At 36.0% G+C, this 22,644-nt stretch overlaps 1 protein-coding gene across 1 annotated transcript; it reads right to left on the bottom strand.

The window, feature by feature from the left end:
* Window positions 1-403: 403 nt before the first annotated feature.
* Window positions 404-22,099, bottom strand: LOC129265864 (uncharacterized). The gene is made up of 5 exons (XM_064102384.1): window positions 21,788-22,099; window positions 13,578-13,770; window positions 12,773-12,873; window positions 10,629-10,955; window positions 404-3,343 (listed from the first exon to the last, which is right to left on the bottom strand). Exons 1-5 carry the CDS (start codon window positions 21,843-21,845, stop codon window positions 3,006-3,008), a joined length of 1,017 nt encoding a protein of 338 aa, XP_063958454.1. The 5' UTR covers window positions 21,846-22,099; the 3' UTR covers window positions 404-3,005.
* Window positions 22,100-22,644: the final 545 nt, after the last annotated feature.

The raw sequence follows: 22,644 nt of genomic DNA, 5'->3' as shown, positions 1-22,644 counted from the left end.
CATGTCAATTGTTTTTTGTTGTTGTTTATTGTATTCGAATCGTCATTACATTTCTCTTTATCTCACATCCCCCTCTCTCCATTTCTTCCCCACTCTCCTAATCCATACCCCCTCTCACCCCCTTCCCACTTTTGTATATATCTCTCAATCACCAACTAACCAACCTCTCCAGTGCACCCTCCGGATCCCGAAATTCAGGAACGATAAATAAATCGCCCTCTGTCATAACGGGTCAAACACATTGTCATTGCACTCCTAGAGGATGGGTGTAACTTCCGATCTTCAACACATATTTCACACAATATACTATCACAGACTGTTTGTCAACGTCGATAATATAACTCTTTTCACAAATACAGTAGTGATACTCGAGAAAAAAAGAAGTTTTCTTTTCGATCAAAATAATGGACACATGGTGATTAAAATTTGTTTTTATTATTTGAAAAACATTACAATGTTCAACTGTCAGCAAATAATCGACTTGTTTCCTTGACAAATATCCAAACTTTTGTGCATGGGCAACTTTGATGGGAATTTCGATCAGAGTTTATTCGAGACAACATAAAAGCCTGCAGAAGTGTAAATATTGACATAAAGCTCAGTTCCATATCGATCAATTGCAAATTTGCGATTAATTTGAATTTAGTATCTTACAATAATTGAGTACGGATATATTGACCATTTATTGATACACTCGGGTAAACTTAAGCATCTTGTTATCTGGGGCCCGTTTCATAAAAGAGTTGCAACTGTTGTAACTTTGTCATTATGGCAACTACCATGGTAACAGGGTTCAGCAGCCAATCAAAATCAAGGATTCCATGGTAGCTGCCATAATGGCAAAGTTACAACAGTTGCAAGTCCTTTATGAAACGGGCCCCAGGTCTATAAGCCGCTAACACTCGTTGGAATTATCACAGTTCGAATACACCTCTTTTAGAAAATGAAACACACTGACGTACTATACCCCTCCCAAAATTACCATACAAGTGATATTTGAGCTTGGGTCGTTGTATTGCATTGTCAAATTCATATTATTTTTCAAAGAATTTTCCTGGAGTAACTCACTGATTTGACTTTTTTTACATGGCAAATCTATCACAAAATTAATTATCTATTCGATTTTTTTCTAACAATTTGTTATCAAAGCGGTATGTCGTATCCAGCAAACCCTCAGCACCCTCCCCCAATTGTATTATTATTATACAACACTGTACCTTGAAATCAATACGAAAACAATAGTTCAGGAAGCGGCAACAAATAAAAAGAATTGCTGATGTTTATATTTGTCACGTATACTGTTATTGTCAAACGAGCTTTATTTGTTTTCAATCCGAACGAATTCCCATGGTTGTGATACTATCTTATTTCATCTCAAAATAATGCAGATGAACAAATTATAGCATGTATTTTATAATTGATTTATCTATCCACTCTCTCAATTCGATTCTCACATGGCTTATCTCCTGTGTTCTTTGTTCATAATTATCTAATCGAACAAGCCGTATAACGAAAGAATAACGCCATCCAAAGTAAACTAAATCAATGTTGTCATTTCACCATCATAACAGATCGACTTTATTATCAAATGAAACATCAAAGATATAATATATCGTATATACATTTATGTTTCATGTCAATTTAAAGATTTTCTGATAGTAAACGCTGTATTCAATATTAAAGCTGTATCATACAAAGATGATGATAAAACTAAAGCATTGAAAACAGCATTATATTCAATATCATAGAATTACATACAGTCTTAACATAAATATATTTCTTACTTTACTTCTATTTAGTACTGTTCAACAAAATAGGCATGAAAATGAAATTCGAATATGATACTACCGAGTCAATATTATCACAATCGACCCTGAAGCAATTCTAGCCTGGTATATACAATTTTTTCTAAATATTATGAAGTGAAAGAAAAAAAAACCATCGGAAATTGAGGGATTTCAAAAAGGAAAAGATGAATTGATATCCAACATCATCACACCGATTTTTTCATGCCGTACGTGCATTAGCGGGGGAATTGTCCCCCTAAAATTTTGAATTTGAACAGCTGCCTATGAAAGATTGTTGTCTCCCACCTCCAAACCGTCAGCGATTTTGTTCCCATTTCAGTATGTTCACTATATGACAAAATTCTCTCTCTCAAAAAAAATCACTGCACATGCGTAGCCTACATCCTGTACACTCAATATTCAAATTCAAATAGATTATTTTATCATTGTAGCATTTCATAGAATTAATAATAAAAAAAGAAAGTTTCTTGTCACAAAGACAAATGTCTTGTCATTTGAACGATTAGAATCAACTCTTTTGACAAGAATCTTGTATCTTTCTTAAAGGGATACTCCGGGCTGAAGATATCTATATCGAAATAAATAGAGTAAAATTCACAAAACAAAATGTTTGAAATTTTATCAAAATTTGATATCAAATAATTAAGTTTTTTAATTTTAAAGATTTGCATTATTCCGGTGAAACAGTTCTAGGCATGTCTTTATGAATATTCATTAGGTGGGCTGATGATGTCACATCCCCAATTTCCCTTTTCTTATGTTATTACATGAAATCATAATTGTTTCATTTTTTCATTGTGTAAATGATGTGTCTCCTTTATGATGAAATAAGTTGCAGCAATAAATAACTAATGCACTTCATCAGTTGTCAATCCAATTGTTTTAGTTATTGGTAAAACAATTTTGAATAAACCTAATTTCATATAATAAAATACAAAAGAACATATTGCTTTGTGAATTTTACTCAATTTATTGAGATATAAATATCGTCAGCCTGGACCATCCCATTAATATTTTGTTTCCGCAAGTACCCCTTTGAAAAGATAAAGCTTAAATAGATTTTTTTTTCAGAGTGTATATTGGGGCCTCCAATGATAAGCCCAATGATTAAGAATATTTACACCACTTTGTATCAACTTTTCATAAACATCATCAAACATGTCCAAATAATAGTAGTTGGCCCCTATTTTTTTTCAGCTAAGCGTCGTGTACCGTCGAGGCTCGGTCAGCCTTGGACATAGCCCCTACTGAGTTATAGATGACCTCACTCGCCGCCACGGTCGAACCACCGTTAGATCGTACACTCGGTGACGTCTTCAACTGGCTGCGCTGGTCGCCCTCGGGTTCGAAACCCTCGTTGATGACGCTGCTCGCACGGCTGGCAGGACGGGAGTTCCTCACCACCGAACGTTCGCTGCCAACAGAGGAGTGACGAGGAGGTTGAGAGTGGGCGCCCTCTTGTGTTTTAAGCCAAGAAGTGACGGATGATGGTCGAGAAGAACGTTTACTGTAGCCGCGTGAACTCAAGTCACTCCCTGTTATGAAAACGAATTAAAAAGATTTGTTGCAACGCATTGATTCAAGTACATTTTGTGGGCTATTAAACCACTGACCAGTCTGAGAGACCCATACAGAAACATTAAAAACGCTGAATTATAATGGGGATAAGGTTTTTTTTTTTTTTTTTTTACTATACCTGTTCTCTCTTTCTCATGACTCGGCCAATAACATGTTATAATTGTTTGTGTTGTTTTTATGTTTTGTTTTTCTAGTCTATTTTTCCCTTTTATATATTTTGTTATATTTACTAATTTAATATCATTTTTATTTATTTCTTTATCATTTATTTATTTACTTTATTTCATTCTTTTTTTTTTTTTTTTTTTTTTTTTTTTTTTTTGGGGGGGGGGCTGTGAGAGCTTTAATATAATTACAGCTGAGAATGTCACCTTTCCTTTAGTACCATTGCTTATGTAGGGCTACAAAGGATTACTAATTTAAGTATCTTGGTCTAAGACTTGTTACAACTTTCTTGGATTCGTATACTTTTGTATATACTTTTTAATTTACTTTTGCTTTAAGAATTGATATGAAAGGGCGATGTTCGTAGAACCGTAAATTGAAACAGATTAAACGGCACTTTATAGAGGGGAAATAAATCAATAGGCCTACCTTTCTCTCGTCTAGCTTTCAATTTATTCTAATTTTTAGCACATTTATATACGAGGAAATAAGCATTTTCTAAGCGTCAGCTTTGTGTTTAAAGGCCACCGCACACCTTACGACTGTTCGCGATCCGATTTTGGAACAAATCGCATTTTGCTAATTTTCTGAGAATATGAATGGAACATATCATTTTATGAGAGGTTGAAATTAATTGAAAGAATACTAATATAACCATTTTGAAAGAATGCAAGCCTTTATTTTTTTAGTAAAGGCCAATTTAGTTTAAAATCGTAGCCAATCATACGGCTGCTATGACGTCATTGTGACTAGATATTAAATTTGCTTTTATTCTAAGAAGGATGGATAGCATAGTCACATATTTGAACATAGGTATTCGTACAATGATTTCGAACATTACACAGTAAAATATTCCATGTCTCAATATTAGCATCAAATTCTACTACGTGTTATTCCAAAATCGGGTCGCAGACCGATCGTAATGTGTGCGGTCGCCTTAAGAAGTTCGCCCACCAACCTTTGGAATGTTATTGTGGAAGCTGCAGCGGTTCCATGACAATTGCTCCGCCGACATTTGCTCCGTCGACAATTGCTACGCAAAATACGACAACTGCTCCGCCGACAATTGCTCCGGACAGTTGCTCCGCCGACAGTTGCTCCGTCGACACTTGCTCCGCCGATATGTGCTCCGTCGACACTTGCTCCGCCGTTATTTGCTCCGCCGATATTTGCTCCGCCGACATGTGCTCCGCCGACATCTGCTCCGCCGAAAATTGCTCCGCCGACAATTGCTCCGCCGATAATTGCTCCGCCGACATCTGCTCCGATTATACGACAATTGCTCCGCCGAAAATTGCTCCGATTATACGACAATTGCTCCGCGACAATTGCTCCGCCGATATTTGCTCCGCTGACATCTGCTCCGATTATACGACAATTATTCATTTATTTTTTTATTCGTACTTTCATACGCATAACAATTGTAGCACAGGCTGAAGGCGTCAATTTACCATGGAGCATAGCTCCATGAATTTACAAAGTAAACTTAAACTATGCTTGCATGATATATTACATGTCATACACAGGGGCCGCGGAACGGTTTTCAAAGTGAGGGCTGAGTCAAAAGTGGGGGGCTGTCCATGATAAAATCACAATCATATGGTCATTCTTACGTTTTTTGTACACGGCTTTGGAAAATTGGGGGGGCTAAAGCCCCCGGCTCCGCGGCCCCTGATACATGCATTTAGAAAGAAATAGAAAAAAAGGGGTAAGCACAAAGGAGGGATAGATATTCTTAATGCTTATTCATGGTGGGGGGGGGAGCATTTGTGTAAGTTTTATTACGTGCCTGGCGATTAAAATGAAGGAAAAAAAACGCGTTTTCATGTAATTATTATAACCATATAGCTCCATGTTATAGCAGTAGAAACAAATTAGACATACCCCATTCTTAGCGTCAAAATCGCTCAGACTGGCGAAATATGCTCTGAAGTGGAGACATTTGCTCCAGGTGAAATTCAACGGTATACCCCACCTTATTTTGTGGAAAACCTGTACTGTAGTCACGCAAAATGTTTACTGTCGGCAAATTTTGTGCCACACAAACATGACCAAGACATTCAGTAAGTAAAAATTAATATTCAAGAAAATACCAACTTGTGAACGGCTACATGTCGTGTCACCTTCTCGGCACACCCCTCCACTCTGGTTTCCATATCCTAGCTCGTACATACAGTGCTCTCAGTCTGGTCTCCACATCCACATCATGTCATACACACCGTAGGTTTTTAGATTATGATAATACTGTAAATAATAGTGAGTTGGTTTTTGTTTTATGTTGATCATGATTGTTTTCTTCACTGATAGAAAAAGGATAATTAAATTTTTAAAAATAATCCAAAAATTAAATCCATATGTTCTGTTTTATATAGTTATTAGTCAAGGTTACTTTAGTTCGCATTGGTTCTCATTGTTTATACGTTCTAATTCTTATGCATTATTCCGATTGATATTGTACTTTAAATTTGACTATGTATTGTTACTTTGATTTTGTTGTGCTTTGTGAACGGAAAATGAATAAATCTTAATCTAAATCTAAATATGGTCCGCCAATAGTCGAATTATATTCATTATGATGTTATAATGTAAGTAACAATTTGTTGTTGATGGGGGATATAATTTTACACGTAGTTTCAAAAAATAAAAAAATCAATCAAACAAGATTTTCTTCTATAAATGATATACCTTCATGTGTATATGGCCGCCTATGTATTTTCTAAGAATGAACTATATGAGAAGAAAACTTGTGTTCATGTACTTATTATCATTATCATTGTACCACCATTATCATCATCAGCATCATTATCAACATCTTCATCATCACCATCATTATCATTGTCGTCGTCGTTTTGCTTATGCGGAAATCATACAAAAATGATTGTGAAAAGGGTTATGGAGGGAAAGAGAGAGAGAGAGAGAGAGAGAGAGAAAGAGGGGGAGTGAGTGAGAGCTTGAGGAAAAAAGGAGGTGTATGACTTATTATTTCTGAATATCGCGATTTCTGTTTATTCATGGGATTGAAATAGAAGGATAAACTTAACAAGTTCTTGTCATTATCATTTTTTTAATTTGATTTACTGATCAGAACATGAGATAAATGAAATCATGAAGACTGTACGTTCTCGACAGTTTTATTAACGTTTTCCAACCAAAACTACACTTTAATGACTGCAAACACCTTCATTTTCACACACTCGCAACTATGGACACAGTATACAGTGCGTCCCAGAAAAAACGAAACCGAGATTAAGCGATGATTTATCATAACTTAATCATAAATAAAATAGACAAATGACCTACCAATGTAAAGCTTAGAATCTCCTCTTTTATCTGGTATTAATTAGATTATTCCTCATTCACGCATGATTGAGCAAAAACAATTCGAAGAAAGGATGCCAAAAACTCATTTGGCGGGGGGTATCTGAATTTCAAAAAGAAAATCACATGACTAAAAAGTTCAATATCTTCTCTTTTCTTTGATACCTAAATCACAGAAAATGGTCAAGTAGTAAAAAAGTTATGATCCCTCGAAACAATGCTTGTATTTCCATAATTTCATTAAATAAACGTGTTTTCACCGGTTTCCCACAGAAGCTATCGCACGGTAACAAAAGACTTAATGCATGGCTGATCGTCAACAAAACAGAGTGTCGAGTGAGTTTGAACGCTGGCCTGTAAAACCTCGTCATTTTATAAAATTATTGAAATTCAAGCCTCATTTCAAATAACCAGAACTTTGTTATTTCTTGACCATTTTCTGTAATTGAGGTATCAAATTAAAGAGCAGATATTGAACTTTTTAAAAATGTGGTTTTCTTTTTAAAACCCAGATACGGCCCGCCAAGTGACTTTTTGGTATCCCCTTTTCAAATTGTTTTTGCTCACTAATGCGTGAATGAGAAATAATCTAAGTAATTTCAGATGAAAGAGGAGATTCTAAGCTTTAAGGATGTTCCACAGTTATATTTGTGCGCATTATGATCTTATGGTATTAATTAGCTGCGGTAATGAGCTGATTTTTCTCATCTTCTGCACTTTAACTGCAGATCCGATGCGTTATTTCATGAAGCTAAAAAATTGAATTATTCCATGGACCATTCAAAAAAAATTCTCTACAATTTCAAAATACTTTACTCTGCAGTGCTGCCAAGAATCACGAATATTAGCCCGAGTTTGAATAAATAGTAGAGTGGTTTTGATTTTTTCTTCCCATAGATACTAAGCATTCGGCCCATTTTTGGTGTTTTAAAAAGCACATTTGCTCTAATAAAAATGCTGATAGTTTAAAAACAAGTACATGAACCCCTATTCTTTAATATTTGTACCTCTTAGGTATACCTTCCTCTACAACTCTGCAAATTTTGGTGAAAATGACATGGATTTTGAATAAAGTGCAGCATTTATTGTACGTTTGTAGTTTGTTACTGAAATTTTACATTTTTCAGATTGGGATTTTGTTATCTTTTACGCCATTTTTAAGAACTGACAGTGCTGTTAAACTTAAAATTGCAAACAAACAGCACTATTAATAGATTCTCCATTCTAACGATACAATTATTAACTCTCTTGCGAAATTTGATGACTTTTTCATGTATTTTGAAGGAATAATGGAGGTTTAAACTCATTGTAGTAATCTTGGGCGGTCTAAAAATGCCAAATTCTTTTGAATGCGCAATTCTTAAGAACATCAATTTGGGTGAACTTTGAAGCTCTATAGCAAAAAATCAAGCACATGGACCTATGTTAATTTTTGCATATTTCGAATATTAAGGTTCTAAATTATCTATGTGCAAAGTTTGGTGAAAATGACATGGATTTCACTTTAACTGTGGAACGTCCTTAAAATGGTAGGTCATTTGTCTATTGTATTTGCGATTAAGTTATGATAAATCATCGATAAATCTCGGTTTCGTTTTTTGTGGGACGCACTGTACATGTAATTGAGAGTAGTGTCATTTTCAAAACCTTTCTTAGCTGCAAGGAATACTGAATCTCATTTCCACAATGTGCATCTGAATGCACAATGCCTGTGTTTCTAACATGTACCCAAATTACCAAATTTAAAGAACACATGTTAAGATCTAATGAATCAGCAAAATAATCCACATTCTATCATGATCAGCAGGCGTAACAGCCTATATACTCTTCAATACTTCAATTACAGTTTGTCGAAAGAAATAACACAAAGAAAAGGAAATATATAGAACTGTAACTCTGGTAAATATATCAAAAATATTCAATTAACGCATCGTGCTCTCATTTCTTTTACGAGATACCCCCCCCCCCCCCGAGATATATGCTTCATGTTTACAATCTAAAAAAGGCGTATAAATGTCCCCTTTCCATGTCAATAACAGCTCGTGCTTTGTGCTCGCATTATAAATTCAGTGAGATGCGTAATGGGTTTCATGAATTTGTAACTATATTATTGCTGGTATATATATTATTGTCTTTTAGAAATAACATTATTTGTTTAGACGTAATGAGAGAAATACATACATATATTCATTTATTATAATATATTTATATTGTCGCTATTGCACAGAATAGAACAAAAATACAACCGAAGTCTAGTTTTATAGTAACTCACCAGTCGCGTAATGAGCCAACAACAAAAAAATGGAGGGGGCGAGACAAGGATGACATTTATTTTCCTTTCCTTTATTCTTTTTTTTTTCATTGGTAGGGAGAATGGGGGATCCGTGACCCCTAGCACGCCCCTCCCCCATCTGTACGCCAGTGATGATCATACTTTCGTTTGAAACAAATTGAAGGAAAAAAAGTGCAAGGGTAGATAAGGCCGAAGACGTAAATAAAAATTATTGATAAAAATATTAATAATTATAATACTGATAAATATACAATAAATCAAGCGGTCACCAATAAAAATAAACAACGTGAAAGAACAGAACGAGAAAGAGAGAGAGAGAGCCCGCGCGAATGTATGGTGTATAAGTTGCTGGAAAGCAGAAGAGATATTGTGTCCAGCACCCCCCCCCCCAAATTCTCTCCCCGCTCAAGACCGGAGTGAAACCAATGATAATAATATATGAACAAAAATCCAGATTCACAATTTCAATGGGGAGTGTGTCATTCCCCTTCTCCGTTACAATTTGTCAAGTGGCAGCGGCAGGGAGAACAATTTGTTTTGTTTTTTAAGCATAAAGCTGTGATGATAGGGGGAAAATAAAATAAATAAAACATTAACGAATAACAAGAACAAAACAACGACAAAACAATTTGTATCAGGATGAATTTCTTATCATTTAATATAGACCAACTTGGAGAAATAAGATGTTCATGCAATTGTCGTATAATCGGAGCAGATGTCGGCGGAGCAAATATCGGCGGAGCAATTGTCGCGGAGCAATTGTCGTATAATCGGAGCAATTTTCGGCGGAGCAAATATCGGCGGAGCAATTGTCGCGGAGCAATTGTCGTATAATCGGAGCAATTTTCGGTGGAGCAAATATCGGCGGAGCAATTGTCGCGGAGCAATTGTCGTATAATCGGAGCAGATGTCGGCGGAGCAATTATCGGCGGAGCAATTGTCGGCGGAGCAATTTTCGGCGGAGCAGATGTCGGCGGAGCAGATGTCGGCGGAGCAAATATCGGCGGAGCAAGTAACGGCGGAGCAAGTGTCGACGGAGCACATATCGGCGGAGCAAGTGTCGACGGAGCAACTGTCGGCGGAGCAATTGTCCGGAGCAATTGTCGGCGGAGCAATTGTCTTATTTTGCGTAGCAATTGTCGGCGGAGCAGATGTCGGCGGAGCAATTGTCGGGTCACCGCTGCAGCAGCATAGCTCAACAGGCAAAGAAAACGAAAACTAAATATTATCTGATTTTTAAAAATTATTTGAAGGGGAGGGTACACTAGCGTACCTACGGGGGGGGGGGCAGAGGGGCAGTCTGCCCCCCCCCCCTGACGAGCCACCACCCATGCATGTATCCTTGCCTCCCCCCCCCTGACGAGCTTGAAAGACCTTTTTGCCCCCCCCCCCCCCCTGACGAAAATCCTGGAAAATCCTAGGTACGCCACTGGGAGGGTATAGGGGATTAATGTTGGCCTACCCACCTCGTCCAGGTTTGTAGAGTACCACTGGTCCAGCCGGACCGGGTCCGACAGCAAACGAATGCTCGCTGTAAGCTGGTGGAGGGAGATTGCCCGATATGGATAACGGCGCCACTTTCCCTACATCGAAACCGTCCAGACTTTCACCATCCATGGCCCCCGGAGCGTATCCGTACCTCGTCGACGGCGGTCCGTACTTCTCCGACGGGTCTCCGTAATAAGATGAAGGGGAAGAGCCATATTTAGATGTGTAGTTCTGTCTACTACTTGTATCTGAAAATGGAGGTTTGCTGGTCGATCGACGGTCAGCGGTGCCAGGAGGAGGAGGAACTTCGAAAAAAAAAGAATATTAACGAATAAAACTTATGCTTATAGGCCTACATATATCTCTTAATTTAAAGTCCAATCTATTTGCGATTGTGCCCATATTAATTTGTTCACTTTTTAATGATAACTCATACATAATTAGGGCCTATAGTCTGTTATACTGATCATCTATGCCTTGTTTCATTTTTCAAAATATCACGGCATTCTTTTTATTTAAAGGACAAGTCCACCCCAACAAAAATTTGATTTGAATAAAAAGAGAAAAATCCAACAAGCATAACACTGAAAATTTCATCAAAATCGGATGTAAAATAAAAAAGTTCTGAAATTTTAAAGTTTTGCCTAATTTCACAAAACAGTTACTTGCACATCCTGGTCGGTATGCAAATGAGGGAACTGATGACATCACTCACTCACTATTATTTTTGTATTTTATTATATGAAATATGAAATATTCTAATTTTCTCCTCATTGTCCTGTAAAACAAAGTTTTATTTCTCCCTGAACATGTTGAATTACCATTGCTTAACATTTTATGGTTCAGTCAAGTTGGTCCATATTGTCAAATCTGCAAAAATTGAAATAATGTATAATTCGAACAATAAAAAACAAAAGAAATAGTGAGTGAGGGACATCATCGATATATCATTTGCATATGACTAAATTGTGCATATAACTATTTTGTGAATAATAAGCTAAACTTTAAACTGTCATAACTTTCTTATTTTACATCCGATTTTGATGAATTTTCAGCATAATGCTTGCCTGATTTTTCTCTATTGATTCAAATCAACATTTTTATGAGGTGGACTTGACCTTTAAATAAAATTACAATGATGGTCAACAAAGAATAAGGGTTTTCGCCGTAAAAATTACAAGGACATCATAATTACTCCCATAATATATGGTTTGTTGGAATACTGTAGATACCTTTATTTCATTTTGGACTAGTGTGTTAGTTTTTTCTTGCTTCTCTTCAGTTTATAAAAGATTATGACCATCAGCACAGAAACACATCAAAATACGTTATTACAACATAAAAACAGTAGGACAAAAAAATAATAATTAGGGCCTATATCTTAATGAAAACTTTGCAATTTTTTAGTGTCATAGTCTCAGGTTATCGCGACAATTTGACTTCAATATTTTTAACGAATCAATTCAAATTTTATTATGTTTGTTTATGTTATTGAAAAGAGAGGGTGTCGCACTTCCAGAACATATAAGATATCATACACTCTTAAAAATGTTGGGCAACATACTGTCCTAACAACAATTGGTTAAAACTTTGTCCAATTCTGGGTAGTTTTAAACCAATAATGTGTGTTTTGGGTGAGAACTACACAGTATTGGTTAAAAACTACACAGAGTTTGATATTTTTTAACCAATTGTTGTGTGGACAGTATGTTGCGGCCAACATTTTAAGAGTGTACATGTGCATGGTTCAAAAAGGCTACATACCTACAAACGTCTCTGCACCCTTTTCCCAATATGTTTTCTTTCTTTTTCTTTTTTTTTCTCAAATTTCTCCATTATTTTTTCGTTTGTTACCTTTTAATTTTGGTTTAATCCCTTACAGATCTAAAGTGACATATCGCCTATGCTTTCCTCATCCATTGCACCACTTCTGCTACTAAAGTTGGAGCAATCAAAATTAGTAATCTGTCATGTTTGCCGCAGATGGCGCTCTTTCAATGAGCACTTCGTGGACCAGTTCTTCGCGGTCAAAACAGAATACTATATAACTGACAATTCCCGTTCAATTTTGGAGGGATGAATCTCAGTGAACGTGAATGATGCAAACGTATCAGTTACTTACCACTCCTCATTGGTCTTCTCATACACATATAGAAAGCGAGGAAGATGACAAGAGAGAGAAAAACCCCACCAACTCCTAGACCAATGGCTAACGCCTTGGAACTATATAAAGAAAAAAATGTCATTCATAATGGGAATTAACCTGAAGGACAATAAATGTGTTTAGACTGAGAAAAGATTAGAAAAAAGAAAGTCTGTTTTGATACTCTTTTGTTGTTTGGTTGCTATTTACCTATTAAAAATTGACATTAACAATGGAATGAAAATGGGGGCGACCCCGAATGCTGAAGCGGGGCCTGCCACAGCTCATAAGAGCTGAACTGGCTACCCATTGTGTAAATAAGAATAAGCATTGTTATTGTTATTATTACTATCATTATTAATTATTATTATTATATTAGGATTATTATTATCATTATTATTACTATTATTATTATTATTATCATCGTCATTATTATTATCATCATCATCTTAATCAAGGGGCAAAACATTTTTTGTTTAGTTATATCTATACAATTATGCTTCGACTGTCGATGCTTCCAATCGCTCATGTTATCACATCCAGTGTCGGCCGTAAAAATATATTTCATTAATGATGGACTTCTAATATACATTGTGCTTTGATTTTTATCTTTTGAGAATACCACTTTTTTTCAAAAGCCCTCTCTTAAAAATCACTGGAAGCACATAATAAAGTTACACTTTATTTTGAACCTGATATCTTGCACTCATTTTTATAAGGAATATTATGTATTCATATCGCGATTATAACGGTGGACCGTCGCGACTTGTAGTGGACAACTTACTTCCTTTTCTCTGGAATTTTCTCACAGCAACAAGTGGTAGATGTGAAACAGAACTCGAAGCCTGATGCGCAATGAACAGGGCGTAGTTCAAGGGTATCTCTCTTACTAACACGTGAGATCCGGATACAGTAGGTCCTTCTTCGCTCCATCTCTACATCGCTCATACCAGTCTCTTCAATGTGACTCGAATACACTGGTGATTTTAAGAAATGAAATAAATAAATAAACACTAAATAAATAAATATATAAATAAATCGAAAGTAGTCTTAGATGGACAGGAAGAAGCAGGCGCGCACTGGAAGCAATTGAGACACTGGCGTAAATCCCGGGGGATGGGGGGATATATCCCCCCACTTTTCGAGGAGGGGGGGGGGTGGCCTGTACAAACATCCCCCACTCTTTACGAAAGAAATGAAAAAAATCACAAGAGATAATTGTTTTATCGTTTATTGGTGAAAATTCTTCCTGAAATACCGCTTAACAAATAAAACAATATTATTGAATCATAAAATGCAAATAAAGAGCCAGTTCACCATTTCCAAACGAAATACTTATGTCCTTATTATAACATTGAAGAGAAACCCCCGTTTCTTCCAATTCATCAATGTTGGGGTCTTTGGGAAAGGATTAAGATGGAATGTCAATTCTTTTTTAATGTAATCTCTAATAAAAACCATTAAACCATGAGGGGGTAAAAAAGATAATAATATTGGAGGGGTATTTGCCATATGGACATACAGTGGGGTAACTACGGGGGGCATGGGGGGCACATGCCCCCCCCCCCCCCCCATCTGCTGACCCCAAAAAAAGAAACGGGGAAAAGGGGAAAAGAGGGAGAAATGAAGAGAAGCGTATAGTGGGAAAGAAGAAAATATTATTCATTATAATGTTATATTATAATTATGTTATTTTACATTACATAAGAAACATTTTTATCATAACTTTATGAAACATAATTTGCCCAGGGCCTACGCCTTCATTGTTCCTGGTGCTTGCATTGTCTGTTAACGAGATATATAATCCTGTTGTACTGAAACATCCCGTTTTCAAGTCAATATAAACCAAATATATTTCCTAGCACTTGAGTTATCATTGTTTTATGTAGTGACATATGCTTCTTTTTCATGACTCAAAAAGTGATTGCCCCATGTTAAGGTCTTCGTATATATTTCCTGTCCGTGATTACGTTCGCATTGGTGGATTGGTGAGATATGTCTGCTCTTCATGAATTCCTAAAATCAGTCCTTAAAATGTCCCTTCTTCTGATCTAAATATCAAAAATTTTCAGCTCGCGCTTCGCGCTCGCATCATTTGGATATTGAAATACGTATGGTCCTAGTTAATTCCTACAAAGAAACCTTAGAATGCCCCACTTCAGGTCTGAATTATCTAAATTTTCAGCTCGCGCTTCGCGCTCGCAATATTTGATTAATGAGATGCGTATGATAATCATGATTGCAATGACTATACAAAAAGTGTTTCATGTGTTCAGATGTAATTCTTATAAACCAGCAAGCGCTTGGCACTCGCATTAGATGACTATGGTGAGATATGCATTCTCTTAATGGATTCCTAAAATATATTCCTCAAAATCTCGCTGTTTGGGGTCAAAATATACGAAAACTTCAGCTCGCGCTTCGCCCTCGTATTGTTTAGCGAGACAGGTACCTATCATATTTCAGTCATCCCCCCACCCATCAACACGGATTTACGCCAGTGAATTGAGGGGAGGGGAAAATAGCTCAGGTGGACTCATCTTCTTGGCTTCTTAATTAGGGTGACTGCCCCTGCCCCTATCCGCTTCAAGTGCCAATGGGTGAGAATAAGGAGAAGGGGAAGGAGATCTAGAGAAGAAGAAGGAGAAGAAAAAGAAAAAAAAAGAAAAAGAAAAAGAAGAAGAATGAGAAGAAGAAGAAGAAGAAGAAGAAGAAGAAGGAGAAGAAGAAGAAGAAGAAGAAGAAGAAGGAGAAGAAGAAGGAGAAGAAGAAGAAGAAGGAGAAGAAGAAGGAGAAAAAGGAAGAAAAAGGAGAAGAAGAAGAAGGAGGAGGAGGAGAAAAAGACGAGGGAGGAGAAGAAGAATTTTCATGCTAAAAAAATCTTCTTAAACCTCTTAAGGACGTTCCATAGTTAAAATGAAATCCATGTCATTTTCATCAAATTTTGCAAGAGTTACTCTGGTATCTATGCACTATGAAAATGCAAAAAATAATATAGGTTCATGTCCTCGTTTTTTTTTTCTACGGGACTTCAAAGTTGCCGTATTAAAATGATATGCAATCTTGCGCAATCAAGAGAATCATGCCTCTCTTAGACCTCACGAATTCACCAAATGAGTTTAAACCATCTTTACTCAGTGGATACCGCATCAGACTTCATCAAATTTTCAAGATATATAAAAAAGTGTATACCAAAGTAAGAGAAAGTCTTTTAATTGGTAAAACTATAGGCCTACCTATTTGGAGTCAGCAGCGCCCTCATTTGGCAAGAATGGTGCAAAAACTCGAGAAAAACAAAATCTTCAAAGACGTGAATCTACTCAAAACTTAAAAAAGTATTTTGTAAGCTGCACTTTTTTCAAAATCCATGTCATTTTCATAAAATTCGGCTAAACTGTAAAGGAATGTATATGGAAGATGTAGGGAAGTTAAAAATATAGGGTCCATGCATGTGCTTGTTCTTTAACTATGAGTGTCAAAACTGTTGCGAGTTGGCATGAAAATCGCCTAAAATGCGCCGAAAACGTGCAAAAGTCTAATAATACCGTCTAAAATGCGAATGTTTCCGTAGTTTTGCTCCCAAACATTCAAAATCCATTTCATTTTCATCATAATCTATAGATTTGTAGAGGAATATATTCTAAAGCCGTTATATATTAAAGATATGGGGTTAATGTGCTCGTTTTTTAAGTTATCAGTGTCCAAAGTGTTCCCAGTTGGCTTGAAATCGCCTAAAATGCGCCGAAAACATGCAAAAGTCTCTTAATACCCTTAACAATGCAAATGGTTCTATATTTCGTTCCCAAACATTCAAAATCCATGTCATTTTCATCATACTCTCTAGATTTGTAGAGGAATATATTCTAAAGCCGTTAAAATATTAAAGATATGGGGTCAATGTGCTCCTTTTTTTAAGTTATCGATGTCCAAAGTGTTCCGAGTTGGCTTGAAATCGCCTAAAATGCGCCGAAAACATTCAAAAGTCTCTTAATAATGCAAATGGTTCTATATTTCGTTCCCAAACATTCAAAATCCATGTCATTTTCATCATACTTTCTAGATTTGTAGAAAAATACATTCTAAAGCCGTTTAAATATTACAGATATGGGGTCAATGTGCTCCTTTTTTTAAGTTATCAGTGTCCAAAGTGTTCCGAGTTGGCTTGAAATCGCCTAAAATGCGCCGAAAACATGCAAAAGTCTCTTAATACCCCTAACAATGCAAATGGTTCTATATTTCGTCCCAAACATTAAAAATCCATGTCATTTTCATCTTACTCTCTAGATTTGTAGAGAAATTTATTCTGAAGACATTAAAATAATAAAAATATGGGGTTCCATGTCCTCGTTTTTAAATTATTAGTGTCCAAAGTGTTTCGAGTTGGCTTGAAACAGTAAAAAATGCGCCTAAAACCGGCAAAAGTCTAATACCGTCCAATCTAAAATACGGATGATTCCGTAGTTCTGCTCCCAAACATTCAAAATCCATATCATTTTCATCATACTCTCTACATTACTAAAGGAATATATTTTGAAGGCGTTCAAACACTAAAAATATGGGGTTCATGTGCTCGTTTTTAAATTATCAGTGTCCAAAGTATTGCGAGTTGGCTTGAAACAGCCCAACATGCGCCGAAAACATAAGCAACCAAAAGTTTGATAATACCGTCAAGAATGCGAATGGTTCCGTGGTCTTGCTCTCAAACATTGAAAATCCATGTCATTTTCATCATACCTTGCACATAGATACTTTAGCACCTTAATATTCCAAATATGCAATAATTAACATGGGTCCATGTTCTTGATGTTTTGCTATATAGCTTCAAACTTCACCCCGAAATGCGCATTCAAAAGAATTTGGGATTTTTAGACCTCACGAGATCACAACAAGAAGTTTAAAGCTCTATTACTCAGTCAAAATCCATGAAAATTTCATAAAATTTTCGCATTATAATCAATAATTGTATCCTTATGATGGATAATCTATTTATATTGGTATTTATTTGCCCTTTTAAGTCTAACAGCATTCTCAATTCTCAGAGATTGCGCGAAAGACAACAAAAATTCAACCTAAAAAAATGTGAAATTTCAATAACAAACTTGAGAAGTATACAAGAAATGCTGTACTTTATTCAAAACCATGTCATTTTCACCAAACTTTGCAAAGTAGTAGAGGAAGCACTAGCGTACCTACGGGGGGGGGGGGGCAGGGGGGCAGTCTGCCCCCCCCTGACGAGTCACAACCCATGCAAAAGACGTATCCATGCCCCCCCCTGACGAGCTTGAAGACCTTTTTTGCCCCCCTGACGAGTTTGAAGACCGTATTTGCCCCCCTGACGAGCTTGAAGACCTTTTTTGCCCCCCCTGACGAGTTTGAAGACCGTATTTGCCCCCCCCCCCCCTGACGAGCTTGAAGACCTTTTTTTTTTTTTTTTCTTTCTTTTTTTTTGCTTGTCTAATTTTTTTGGGTACGAATTCCATTATTTTTGAGTGAAGACCTTTTTTTTTTTTTTTTTTTTTTTTTTTTGCTTGTCAATTTTTTTGCGTTTTTTCCGACGGTTTTGCCCCCCCCCCCTGTGGAAAATCCTAGGTACGCCACTGAGAGGAAGGTATACCTTAGAGGTGCAAAGATTTAAAAAAGTGGGTTCATGTCCTTGTTTGCTTGTTTTCAAATTATCAGCTCTTTTATGAGAGCAAATGTGCTTTCTAAACCCCCTAAAACGCGCCGAAAAGCTTCGTATCGTGAGAAAAAATTCCAAACCATTCTACATTTTATTCGAACTCGGGGTCATATTCGTCATACTTTGCCGCACTACAGAGTAAAGTATTTTGAAATTGTAGAGGAATTTAAAAAAATGGTCCATGGAATAAATCCAGTTTATTAATTTAGCTTTATAAAATAACACATCGGATCTGAAGTTAGTGCAGCTAAGGAGAACAATCAGCTCATACCTACAGCTGATCAATCACCTGTTCATCTACAATGGATGAACTGGTGATTAGTCAGCTGTAGGTAATGTGATGAAATTTTAATGGATTTTGACTAAGTAATAGAGCTTTAAACTCATATTGCTGTGATCTCGTGAGGTCTAAAAATGCTAAATTCTTTTGGATGCGCAATTCTTAAGAACATCATCCATTTTGGATTAACTTTGAAGCTCAATAGCAAAAAAAAAAGCACATAGACCCATGTTAATTTTTGCATATTTGGAATATTCAGGTGCTAAAGTATCTATGTGCAAAGTATGATGAAAATGACATGGATTTTAAATGTTGGGGAGCAAGACTACGGAACCATTTGCATTTTAGACGGTATTAACAGACTTATGCTTGTTTTTGGTGCATTTTGGGCTGTTTCAAGCCAACTCGCAATACTTTGGACACTGATAATTTGAAAACGAGCACATGGACCCCATAGTTTAAATGTCTTGACTTTTTCAGAATATATTCCTCTACAAATCGAGAGAGTATGATGAAAATGACATGGATTTTGAATGTTTGGGAGCAGGACTAAGGAACATTCATATTTTAGACATTTGGACGGTATTAGACTTTTGCCCGTTTTGGATGCATTATAGACTGTTTCAAGTCAACTCGCAACAATTTAGACATGGATAATATGATAACGAGCACATGGACCCCAAGTTTTTAATATTTTAACGGCTTTAGAATATATTCCTCTACAAATCTAGAGAGTATGATGAAAATGACACGGATTTTGAATGTTTGGGGGCAAAACTACGGAACCATTCGCATTTTAGACAGTATTATTAGACTTTTGACATGGATTTTGAATGTTTGGGAGCGAAATATGGAACCATTTGCATTTTAGAGGGTATTAAGAGACTTTTGCATGTTTTCGGCGCATTCTAGGCGATTTCTAAGCGAACTCGGAACACTTTGGACACTGATAACTTAAAAACGAACACATGGACCCCATATTTTTAATATATTAACGGCTTCAGAGTGTATTCTTCTAAAAATCTAGAGAGTATGATGAAAATGACATGGATTTGAATGTTTGGGGGCAAAACTACGGAACCATTCGCATTTTAGACAGTATTATTAGACTTTTGCACGTTTTCGGCGCATTTTTGGTGGATTTCAATATTTTAAAGCCAACTCGCAACACTTTGGACATTGATAGTTTAAAAACGAGCACATGGACCCCATACTCTTAATATTTTAATGCCTTTAAAATATATTCCTCTACAAATCTAGAGAGTACGATGAAAAAGTCGGACATGGATTTTGAATGTTTAGGAGCGAAATATGGAACCATTTGAATTTTAGAGGGCATTAAGAGACTTTTGCATGTTTTCGGCGCTTTTTAGGCGATTTTCAAGCCAACTTGCAACACTTGGGACACCACTAGTTTAAAAACGAGCACATGGACCCCATAATTTTAATATTTTAATGTCTTCAGAATATATTCTTCTCCAAATCTAGAGAGTATGATGAAAATGACATGGATTTTGAATGTTTGGGGGCAAAACTATACGGAACCATTCGCATTTTAGACGGTATTAACTTTTGCACGTTTTGGGCGCATTTTCATGCCAACTCGCATCACTTTGGACACTCATAGTTAAAAAACGAGCACATGGACCCAATATTTATAACTTCCCTACACCTTCGATATGCATTCCTCTGCAATTAAGCCGAATTTGATGAAAATGACATGGATTTTGAAAAAAGTGCAGCATACAAAATACCTTTTTAAATTTTAGATTCACGTCTTTGAAGATTTGTTTTTTCCGAGTTTTTGCCCCATTCTTGCCAAATGAGGGCGCTGCTGACTCCAAATAGATATAGTTTCACCAATTAAAAGACTTTCTCTTACTTTGATATACACTTTATTATATATCTTGAAAATTTGATGAAGTTTGATGCGGTATCCACTGAGTAAAGATGATTTAAACTAATTTGGTGAATTCGTGAGGTCTAAGAGAGGCATGATTCTCTTGATTGCGCAAGATTGCATATCATTTTAATACGGCAACTTTGAAGACCCTTAGAAAAAATGAGCACATGAACCTATATTATTTTTTGCATTTTCACAATGCATAGATACCAAAGTAACTCTCTGCAAAATTTGGTGAAATGACATGGACTTCATTTTAACTGTGGAACGTCCTAAAGCATCTACAGCAACCTCCCCCCCCCCCCCCCAAAAAAAAAGCTCAAGGAAATTATATATATATATATATATATTGGTTTTTGGGGGGAAGGGGAGTTATGTAAAGCTGCAACAAGTGTCAGTCTGCATTACGCACATTTTGATGTGAAATAAATAATGGAACCTGAAAGAAATGTCAGCTTTAATGAATCCTTGTGTCTTAATTAAAAATGTTAACTCTCATAATTATAGTCATTTCAATATCATTCCAAATCAACCAGACACGTCTTATTTACATAAGGCAAACTTAACACATTATATAAGATAGAGGGCAAAAAACGGACATTAAACAACAAAACCAGTGTCTATTACTTGTAATCTCAATATTATCCTTAACATGCTTAATGTAAGCAGTATTACTAACAAGCCTCTCGGTAGACAACTAATCACTGTTTTGAAAATTATGAACGCCAAAGAGGTGAAAAATGATATATTTTATAATCATCATCATGTTGTGGGCGTACTTTCCTTCTAACCACTCCTGACGTACAGAAGCAAACAGGAGCAAGCAAAGAAATCATAGGCACTATCAAGAGGCGTTTTGTAAACTCCTTCAAACCACACTCAAAATCCCCTCACTAAGAAAAGAATTTTTGTCTTCCGTCATGAAATAAATCAGCAGTAAAAAAAAAAAAAATAGATTTTCTGGATAAAGTTTTGTCTTGGGATGACAACCATCTACGGCCGATCTATTTATACCTCTTCTTTTCATCGGAAATAACTGCAGTTATAATGAGATTGTGGCAAAATGAACGTCAACAGACGCAGTTGATGTAATAACAGAAATATAGATTTTTGCGGCGAATTATGACTTACCTTTTCGAGTGAAACACACCAGTAAGAGAAGCAGGGGGAAACAGAGGATTGACTTCATCTTTTAAAGATGTTCAACCAATCAATCTGTGAATAATATGTCAAAGTGACGATAATTCCGCAGAGCAGTTATGAATTATGAACTATTAAAGCCTAGCCAGGAAATCCAGTCATTAAAAGTTTTCCAGTGAAACAGTCCCACCAAAAGAGTGTTGTGTTTTTAATAGAAAAGAACGATGATTCAATGTACATCGAATATGTACCACCCAGCCACCGGCACGGGCTACATCGTCACAATATCAGAATAATGAAATTGTGTTTTCAGGGATTTTGCTAAATTATTTGTATTTTAGATGACCGTTCATCCATAGCGTCGCCTTTGATGTTGGAAAGAGAGAGAGAAAGAAAACTTTATTGACGTTGAACTATTTGACATTTCGGATGGGGTGTGTCGTGTGTGTAGGGTACAAAGTGCAAATTAGAAGCAAGCACATTCTCTTATTTTAAATAAATAATTGCTGCAAATAACTCAATTGTATTAGTTGCGAGTTAGTTCTTGATTTGACTATATAAAGGATAACAAATTATTCATTTAAAGAAAAAAAAATCAAATGGTTCATAATTCACAAGACCATAGTTCCAATTCTCCGATGATATTAGTATCTGAGCTTTCCAATTTAAAATGATGCTGGTAATATTTAAAGAAACAATTTTTTATTTGGTTTTCATGATTTTGTGTAACAAATCACATACTGTATAAACAATACAAGTAATTTGAAAATAAATAAATAAAAAAGCAGCATACACATTATTAGTTTACATTAGAAAAGTAAAGCTTATCAACAGATAAGTGATAAACA

This window comes from Lytechinus pictus, chromosome 7 (genome assembly GCF_037042905.1).
Source record: "Lytechinus pictus isolate F3 Inbred chromosome 7, Lp3.0, whole genome shotgun sequence".
Classification (NCBI taxonomy): Eukaryota; Metazoa; Echinodermata; class Echinoidea; order Temnopleuroida; family Toxopneustidae; genus Lytechinus; species Lytechinus pictus.
This window is presented reverse-complemented; position numbering and strand designations above follow the sequence as displayed.

Coding starts and splice junctions, on each gene's coding strand:
- LOC129265864 (XM_064102384.1), bottom strand. CDS start 21,845: ATGAAGTCAATCCTCTGTTTCCCCCTGCTTCTCTTACTGGTGTGTTTC. Junction 13,771..21,787: donor GGTGTGTTTCACTCGAAAAG/GTAAGTCATAAT, acceptor TAAAATCACCAG/TGTATTCGAGTCACATTGAA. Junction 10,956..12,772: donor GAGAAGACCAATGAGGAGTG/GTAAGTAACTGA, acceptor TTTTTTTCGAAG/TTCCTCCTCCTCCTGGCACC.